Source organism: Megalops cyprinoides, chromosome 6 (genome assembly GCF_013368585.1).
Source record: "Megalops cyprinoides isolate fMegCyp1 chromosome 6, fMegCyp1.pri, whole genome shotgun sequence".
Classification (NCBI taxonomy): domain Eukaryota; kingdom Metazoa; phylum Chordata; class Actinopteri; order Elopiformes; family Megalopidae; genus Megalops; species Megalops cyprinoides.
In genome coordinates, this window is record NC_050588.1 from 29,962,427 (window position 1) to 29,972,188 (window position 9,762).

A 9,762-nucleotide genomic window follows, 5' to 3' on the forward strand; every position below is an offset into this window, starting at 1 on the left:
CTAGCAAGCACTCTAACTCACAATTAATGCTGTGTGCGTGTATTGTATACAACATATTGTGCGTATAATTTGTGGACTTATTCGTCAAACAGCAAATAGATATGTACAGACACTAAGAACTAGGCATGAATGTGCACTTTCACATAAAACAATGAATGAGTTAACTTTATTCAAGATAATATCTGGTAGTACTTTTAGTTACACAAACACAGACATACACTTCATTTTGTCTATTACCTGATATACTTAGCGGTATATGTCGATTTCCATACAGTACTGAGAGAGACCCTCTAACGATGGATAGTGGTTACACAAACTGACCCTTAAGGGCTTATGTATGGTCATAATACATACAAATAACACTTAAAAGCAGCTCAACAAACACTGCAATCCTAAGCCCGGCCAACTGAGCTGTTGCATATTGCCAGCATCTCCGCCCTTTATATGTATCTGTGGTTCCCATACCTAGATTTTGTAGTTATGAAACTCAATAAACTGTGTTGCAGCTTCAATAAAATGGTTAAAGCCTCTGATTAAAGTTGGAGATCAATTGGACCAGCTAGGCCTTTTGAAAACGGCTTTCTGGCCAGTAGGACTAACGTGCTTTACTACTTTATCAAAGGAAAGTATCAAAATCCACCAGAAAACACTGGCAGGGGCGATGGTATTTAGACATCCTAAATAGAGCTGCGTTCAACCATCACTTTATGAAATTTTACAGTTGCACAGTCAAATATAAATTCAGCATGTATGTAAAAATATTGAAATAATGAAAAGATGGATCCCATAATATTTACAAAAGACAACCATTTTTCAGGGTGGCACTTCACATTACAGAGACTGACTGGGGGCCCTGAACTGGCAAGTGTTCTTGATTCTGAATTCTTCACACCATAAAAACCAGGTATATCAGATACAAACAAATCAGGTGAATCAGGTTAGATCAAATAACTTCTTCACAATTAAAGACACATACAATAATGACTGCTCTTCATATTTATGTTCTGCCAGCGCCTGACTCTTGCGAAAAGCACCATGCAGAGGCTTTACACGAAGTGCTCAAAGATAAGGCACAGAAAATTAAGGAGATAATGGCACTAAAATGTTATGAGGTATGTTTTCACTTGTTCCTGTTAGTACATACATATGCATGCAACATTTTTATACTCGTAATACTCTGCAAAATACTCTACCTTTCTAACATGACCCTCACCTGTTTATATTCAGTATCATTCAATGCTAACTAGGCAATTCATTAACTCCTCCTAAAACAGTATGTATCATTCGCATTAATGCTTGCACTACAAACCACTTTCATTATTGTCTCCATGTGAAGAAAGAACCAGGCTACATTATTGTGCAGCAGCAAGTAGCTGGGTAGTCATCGGCACTGACATGGAACTCATTCCCATAGACAAAGTAGTTGTGCAAGTTTCCTTTCCATTTATATGTGACTTTGGTGATGGGAATCAGTTCGATGGTCTGCCTCTGGAACAAGACAAAAATCACAATATGAGCTTTTGCACTTCAGTGTTGTAACACTACTAGAGTACTATTACATATATACCGTATTATGAACAGGATGAAATGCCTACTTCGGATGAATTACATTAATTGTGTGACATCATTAAGTGAAATTACAAAGTTAATTTGTAATCAGAATGTGACATTATGAAATATGAAAATGTTTGAATTTTCAATTCATTCTGATCAACATTTGAGAAAATATAATTCATTGTACAGTATTCCCCATCATTCATGAAACAAAACACAATGCTCTCGTGAATTTTAAATGTTTTAAACTTTTGTTACATTATCCCCCTGTGTATGCCTTACATCCTCACTGAATATGAAAGTTAAGGATTTAAGTGGGTTCTAAGACTGTGTGTTGTGTGAGGTGTCCTTCATTTTATAAGTTGTGAAATGACTACATTTACAGAATTTCTAGTTTTATATTGTCAAGTACAGTGATCGGGAGCTTGGAAAATGGACTTTTAAATGCAACCAGTTTATCTGCACAAACATTTGTCTTATGTTACATGTTTTATTTTTGCTTGAGCACATTTCGTTTTTAATGCAATCAAGTTTAAATGTTTACTGTTTCATGCAAACCATTTTCTTCTGAAACAAAGCTCCGTCTCAGTACTGATACTATTCTGTATTGTACCTACCTTGTAGACAGTGTACACATACTACGTTAGATATATAAAAATGGTTCAGCTTCATGCGACTAAGCACAATGGGACTTAAGGTACATACCTGTTGAAGGATGCGTGCATTCTGTGAGTATGTGGCCTGGTGATCCCTCACTAGGCGCTCAGCAGCCTGCCCAACTGCAGGATCAGGGAAACCCATCACTGGGTACACCTATATGAAACAGGACATGATAGGCATTGTGACACTGACACTGTGTTCAGTATGGATACCACCGCACCGCCTCATTCTGCACACTTCCTTTACTCACAATTCTAGTGCAGTGCCATATATTTCTGTCACCAAGCACCCTTAATGGAAGTTGGCGCCTTACCATGTACTGGGTGTCTTTGAAGAGCTCTTTCCCGGATACACTGCTCAGGTTTTCAACTTTCAAACCACTTGACTGCTCCACAACATAATCCTCAATATTATTAGTCCTGGATAATTAAAGGACATGTATTAGTACCTCAAAGAAAAATATCTGTATTTGCATATAGGCAAAAAATACATTGACTTTTTAATTTATAAAGTTTACAGTTACAGTTACAGAGGCAGCAGTAGAAGTAGAAAAAAACAGTATCTGCAATTGTACTGTCAACTGGGGTAATGCTGCATTTAAAATTAAACGATTAAATGTTAATTATGGGAAATGCCTTCTAAAAGTACACCTAAAATGCATACCAAATTACAATATATGGCAACATAAAAGTTGAGCATATCAGAGGTTTGTCAATGAAATATGTTTATGTGCATAGTAATAATATTCATGCCACAAAAGTGCTTATCTGACCAATTTCTTTAGTGATGTGTTCTGAATGCACTGATCTGCATTTTGATCATCTGAGACAGAATGGATACAATGCCAGTTCGAATTAAAAGGACTCACCATTTGACCATGAGCTTGATGTAGACCAGGAGCTGTCGCTTCCCATGACAAGTCTTGCACTCATTGGATCCATGGCCATGACAATGGGAGCAGCTGCAAAAACAGAAAACATGACCCTCTAGCTCTCCCCAACCAGTGCCAAAGAATAACTGTTTCACAAGAGAAGATATTTGTATGTCTGTGCTTTGACAGTTAACATTCCATAAACATGACTCCCTTAATCAGCTCTGAATAAGATAGTTGTTTGCCATTTTTTTAATTACTAACAACTTCTTCAGAAATAAGGCTACTTACTTTTCTCTGCCCCTTCCATTGCAGTGACTGCACTGCTCTTCCCCAGACCGCACACCCGAACCGTTGCACACCCAGCAGACTTTCTGGGTTTCCAGGCATGGTGGGAAAGTACAAAAAGTGAACAATTGTACAATCGCTACCATAGAAAGACGCTGTGTGATAAAATGCAAAACAAACTGTAACCTAGAAGGAATACAGAAAAAAGATAAAAAGGACGGAGAAAGACCCTTATAATCTTACATTGCCAGCACCGGAACATTCTTTGCATGGAATCCTGCCTGTCGCCATGCAGGTGTGGCAGTTCTACAAGAACAGGGTGTAGATACAGAGAAATGGTTACAGACTTTAATTCTAACAAACTGGACTTCGTTATCTTATTCAGAAATCAGCTCAGATAAGATGGTCTGATCATCTAATTACCAATTCCCACTATGGACATTTCTCCACCAACAAGACAGCTCTGTGTTGCTACAAGTACATTGCTCAAAGCTGCCACTGACAGCATCTTGAACACAAAGTGTTGTATCCTCATGTACACGTTGGACACTTTTGAAACTACCTGATGTATTCCAAAACAGGCCAATGGTCTATTGGCCTGTTTTGGAATACAATATTTCAAGTGATATTTCCAAAAAACAAAATAGTTGTTGACCACCATCACTTGTACACAGACTGCTCCACTGCAGCCATATGGATATGAAAATCTAATTAGCCATTTACCTAGCTGGTGAGCTTATTAACTAACCTTTTAGTTTGCCAGCTACAACACCCCCTACTGAAGGCAACAATTACAATTGTGAAATACACACTTGAACTGAAGACCTCAAAACAACTGCCAAGCAACAGAAATTAAAGTACTAAAAGACAAATCCGAGGACACATAAAAACATTTCAGTTAGAAACAATACCAAAACAAGTTCTGGAATGATCAATCTGTATTTATGAATCTGTAAATCCTTACATCCAAACAACCTTCCACTTTGCAACAATCTATCTTCTAGCATAGACATACCTTGACTGATGAGGTATAAGGAACCTTGATGTCTTCAGTGTGGTCCTGAAACAAGGTAGGCATTTGAACCTTGATATCCCACGGTCCTGGAGCGGTCTGGGTGAAGGCATCCACAGGCTGACCTAGTAAGTAAAAAATATACTGAGATATTAAGAGCAATAACATGAAGATTAAAAGAGAATGAGTCAGAAATGGCACAAATGGAAATGCACATAGAAAGCCATAAACTAGATGAGATGGGCTAATAAAAGGTACTCTGATTGGTGTGATTGCCATTGGGGACTTGCAGGTATCTGACTATTCCAGTTCATATTTATTTAAGCTTTCAAGGAAAGGACACTGTAAGAGGATGACCTAAGAATGGACCAGTACTAAGACTAGCAGAAGGGTGAGCTAAGAATGAACTGATATTTTGAATAGCAGAAGTGTAAGCAAGTGACCTTAGAAAAACCTGATATTATAAGAGGGTAACCTTAGACTGAACTGTACAAATTGCAAACATCAGTGGAAGATGCTGGGCCATGGTGTATGTGTTGTATGCTAATTATTATATAAGAAGAAATATGAAAAGCTGAAACTGCAAGTTGCCTCCCCTGCGCAGGATGACATCTGCTTAACTGGCATACAGGTATGCAGTCCAGACTTGATTAGGTCATGTCCTTGGCCTTTTGTGCAGAAATTAATATGAGGAAGTTGAGCGCTCAAGTGCTCTACATATTGTCTGTCCTCTATGCAGGACAGAGCCAGCAGATACTATGCTTGTGTATGTGCTGGCTCTCCTCCGGCTGGAGTACGAGAATAAAGCTTTGCTCTCTGGAACCAGCCAGAAGGCTCCACACGAATCTAATCTAGGTTGTCATAAAATGTGTTTCAGATGAAAATGTTTGATGTATCAGGTGAAAAGAACAATGTGGCAAATATACCACAGCAGTCTTACAGAAGACAGGGCACATATCCTCACATTTCTCCTAAAATATGCTCCAGAGACAAGGAGATAAGGTAGGAAAAACTCTATTCTATGGGCATCCATGTGACTTTTAAATCACAGTGTGTCCCCTTACCATGGTACACCTCATGGTCCCACTCAGTAGATCTGGACTCAGTGAATGTTTCCAGACGATACTGCAAAACAATTACTAAAATTACCAAAAATACAAGTCTGTAAAACACAAGGTTAACAGTGGTACAGTGAATTCCATTGAACCCTTGGGCAATGCAAGATTATAGCGATACCTTGTCTGTTACCAAACAAATTTGACCATACTTTATAAAATCAATTCACAATTGCCATTGACACCTATTTAAACCTCCCAAAATGTATGTCACATCAACAATAATCAATATAATCACATTTATTTTATGTATATTTTATTTACAGCACATTAACTTGTGAAATGGCACAACTTGTTTTCAATGCAAAACACATGCTTCAACATCTACATCTAATTCAAACTTCACAAAATCGGTGTAATTTTATCTTTAATTTTCTCATTGATTTTCAGCATGTGTAATTTTGTATTACTTTCATATCACGAAGGACAAAAACATAACATCTCTCTACCATCTCCAGCACTACCACAACCTACTTTTTCCTCTCAGGTGCTCCTCCAGCTGGTTGCCCTGTGCACACTTACAAGTTATGGGTATAGCATGTTTTGGCATCATATGCTGCCCAAGTCTTTATTCCATACTTACCAGGGTTCCTGTGCATAATTTATATCTTGAATGGACAGTGGCTTCTAAAGCAAATGAGACGTTTGTCGACGGTAACATTTGGCCTTTGGCTGGTGCTGGCTTGGCACTGCCATTTTATCATTGAGAAAGATACTTCAGTAAGATAACTCTTGCCACTATCACAAGCTCTGTGGACTTTTTTGATAGACATGTTTTATTGCCACAATCAACTTCCAGTTTCAATTTCAATTTCCTACACTTCCTTCTACTGTCTATCCACTTCAGACACTCCTCAGAAGCTTGTCTTTTTGGACAGGGCTCCATTAGTATTTCTGTCCCTCAGGCTGCATATGCCATGACACCATCAGACTGCGGAATGCATGATGGTTAAGTGAAGAGAGGTTAAACTGCAGCTTACCCTGTATGTGTTGAACGCATCCATGCTGGTGATCACACCATCTTGTGCTGGAGCTTTGCTGTAGCAGCAATGACCAGATGCGTACAGGAGAAAGGCCTCCTGTGCCGTGTCCTCTGTGATTGATGGAATGCTGGATAAAACCAAACAAACTGAATGAGGCTTTTACATTATTCAGTGTGTTTTGTAAAGTTCATTCCGTCATTCCCCAGTTTTGTACTACACACTCTAACCCCACTGGGCATTGTTATAGACGTGTCTCCTGTATATTTGAACAGGGTTATGCCCAAGATATGACACTTAAAAAAATATCATAATATATCTCTAGCACACACTATATGATATAACTGCAGCGATGAGGGCCTTACTTCCATTCTGGCTGCACAGGAGCTGGTTCAGGCGCAGGGGGAGGATAAGGAGCAGGAGGAGGAACAAATCCACCTATGTCATACATGGGGAAAAAAACATGTTGAGTGGTACCAACATCTAATATATGAAGACAAAACATATTAGTAATTGCAGAGAGGCAAGGCCATTTTCTTCGATTGGCTGGCAGTGTATTGTTTTGACTGTGCGTATTACTTGTTCAGTGTTATGACATCAGGGATGTACTGCATCACCTGTGCTTCAGAGCCAGTTCTATTAAGGATTCAGAGAGAATTCTCTTTGGCTATTTTGTTTCAAGCAATATTTTTAATACCTCGAAGAAAACATGGAGAAGGAAGATGCTCTCTCGTCTTTAGATACACGTGTTACAATGAGATTTTCAAACAGTGGTGATTAAATTTGAACAACTATTTGAAACAAGTCTTTTTTGACCAAGTTTTTAATGTTATTAGCTCAGGTGGTATGATAGGGTAAAATGCACAATAGAAAAAAAGAGAGGATGAATACATTGAAGAGCATCATTTAAAAGCATAAAAATAAAAACACAACAAGGAAAACACAACAACACCTCCCACACTCTTTAGCTCCTCTTGAGGGCTTTGAAAATCAACTAAAGAAACAAAACAACTGATGCCCCAATATGCATATATGTTTTAATAGATGATTTACATTTGGGGGGTTTCAATTTCAGACAAAAAAAGTGCAAAACACGGGGAGATCAAATATACAACACACAAATATGCAAATACGTAAGTGTTACTGTTTTATCAGAAGCAAGTACAGGTGGAAAACCCCGGCTTCAGAAAGTAAAAGTCCTGCCATGTATTTGTTCCACCCATGCACTACACCAGCTGAATTTAATTAGCACAACTCTTCAGCCAGGTAGAGGAGCTAATTAGTGAAATCACCTTGTTTAGTGAATGGCTAGCACAAATACATGGTAGGACTTTCTGAAGCCGGGATTTTCCACCTCTGGAAGCAAGATCAATAGTTACCAATTCCTTCAAAAATTCTTTTCAGAAATAAAAACATTTTGCTGTCTGGTTGCACATACCTCCACCTCCGGCCACTGTACCCTCATAACCAGGCACATTATCAAACATACTGGGTGGTGGAGCAGTGGGCCCAAGGAAATCCGTGCCCTGTGGAGCCAGCATAGCTGACAGAAAGAAAAAAAAACAAAACAAAACAAAACAAAAAAATTATTAAACTCCGCCCCAAGTGGACATATTCAATATCACACCATTGTCCAGTTAACATGCTTTTAGCTATAAGATACTTAGGAAAGGGTTACAAAATCTTAATCTGTTGTACGAGCAAAACTGCACAAATCAATTTCGCTTGCACGCAAGCTAAGTGGCGCTCATCAACCATCTTTCTGTAGAAGACAGCTGTGACGGTGTCAGTTTCTGAAGCAGAAAATGTGGCGTCCGTGGGCTAGTCCATTGTGCGACATGCTCTACAGGCTTTTGTACAACTCTTACAATTTTGCTATGACTGAAAACTTGTCGGCCGTTTGGAGAGAAAGTGTGCAGATAGCTACCTTCGTACCATGGTAACATGACACACTTGTTATTTTTCAGTATGAGCCAAACGTGAAGATGTTGCAAACCTACATATCTTTTTAAGGCGTACCCCCAGTGTAAGTAGCCATGACATAGGCTACTCCCAGTTAGTAGTAAAATATTCTAAACGCACGGGAAAGATAGGTTTCTCATAATCAAGCGCTCACCATGTCCCTCTTGGTTACTGTACATCTTCGCGACAATTCGCGTTCAGAAGTGCCTCTCGTAGGAATATGGGATTAAATATTCGAAAATCTTCAGTGTAGCCGTGCAGCCATAAATACCCAGGGCAGTCATCCAAGTGTCTCCGCCTCCTTAGACGCAACCCCGCCTATGGCATGGATCATGCAACACTAAGAGTACACACTGTACAGCATTGTAACCTGAAATGGATGTGAAAATGCTACTCAGAAAGTGCTAACAGATTCAATCTCCCAGAGTAGCAATGAAGCAATCTCTGAAAAGGTCGCTAATCATGACTAAACTAATAAGAACTACTCACAGGGAGCTCTTACAACATTTTCTATTGAATAAACTAAAAATGAAGGCAAATATGCTGGCAATCAAGAGTTTCCTGGCCCCAACAAGTCTGTGCGCATTCAAAAGTATTTGCATTTCCTCCCACTGCAGTGATTTTTAGGCCTTATCCAACGCAACTATAGAAAAGGAAAGGGCATGGATTCCACCTCCAGCTTCCAGATAATTATTGTGAAATATGTAAAACACACATAAGGGCCGTGGGAAGAGGCTTTAAGTTGCGGGTGCTGTAGTGGGGGTGCATTTTTTTTTTTGCCTGTCCAGCCTGGGGGTGGGGGGTTAAGATTAGCGTTCGCTATGAATAGGCTATAGGCGACTTCATACACATAAATTATTTTTTATTTAACGAGTGAAAAATGGTGAAAATTCCATTTATAACGTCACATTCTAATATAACATAAACGCTACTATAATATGAATCAAACGTATGCCAGTCTTGCAACTACCAGACCCCGTTGCACACAGCAGACAAGAACATATAGCCAAATAGCCAAGACACAGTTAAACAGGTCCGAAAGGCTGTCGCGCACAGCGGACAAGAACATATATCCACATACGCACAATGTTTTAACAGCACAAATACATTACATTACATTATTTAAACCTCTGTCTCTGTGACCGGGCGCAGACATCGGACGCGTAATTAGAATAAATGATTATGATCGCGAAACACCGTAGATTCTCTGAAATTTGTGTGCTATAATATTCCGAAAGCTACAGCATGAGATTGTTTAATTAACAAGGATGACAATTTGAATAATTAAGTGGCAGATAATCCCAAATCTTTCTCTTAATT

General features: G+C 39.0%; 1 protein-coding gene across 1 annotated transcript; it reads right to left on the reverse strand.

Moving 5' to 3' along the window:
• Positions 1 to 137: 137 nt before the first annotated feature.
• On the reverse strand, positions 138 to 8,744 carry LOC118779453 (protein SSUH2 homolog). Its single transcript, XM_036531575.1, has 12 exons — positions 8,597 to 8,744; positions 7,919 to 8,023; positions 6,846 to 6,918; positions 6,481 to 6,610; positions 5,450 to 5,510; positions 4,389 to 4,510; positions 3,617 to 3,679; positions 3,377 to 3,459; positions 3,083 to 3,175; positions 2,528 to 2,633; positions 2,260 to 2,367; positions 138 to 1,488 (listed from the first exon to the last, which is right to left on the reverse strand). The coding sequence occupies exons 1-12, from the start codon at positions 8,619 to 8,621 to the stop codon at positions 1,348 to 1,350; spliced, it is 1,110 nt and encodes a 369-aa protein (XP_036387468.1). The 5' UTR covers positions 8,622 to 8,744; the 3' UTR covers positions 138 to 1,347.
• Between the last annotated feature and the right edge of the window lie 1,018 nt (positions 8,745 to 9,762).

Bases quoted from the DNA above. Each gene is read 5' to 3' on its own strand.
- LOC118779453 (XM_036531575.1), bottom strand. From the start codon at position 8,621: ATGTACAGTAACCAAGAGGGACATG. The intron at 4,511-5,449 runs GTAAGGGGACAC...TTTACTTACTAG, and splicing joins GGACCATGAGGTGTACCATG to GTCAGCCTGTGGATGCCTTC. The intron at 1,489-2,259 runs GTATGTACCTTA...GTCTTGTTCCAG, and splicing joins ATGCACGCATCCTTCAACAG to AGGCAGACCATCGAACTGAT.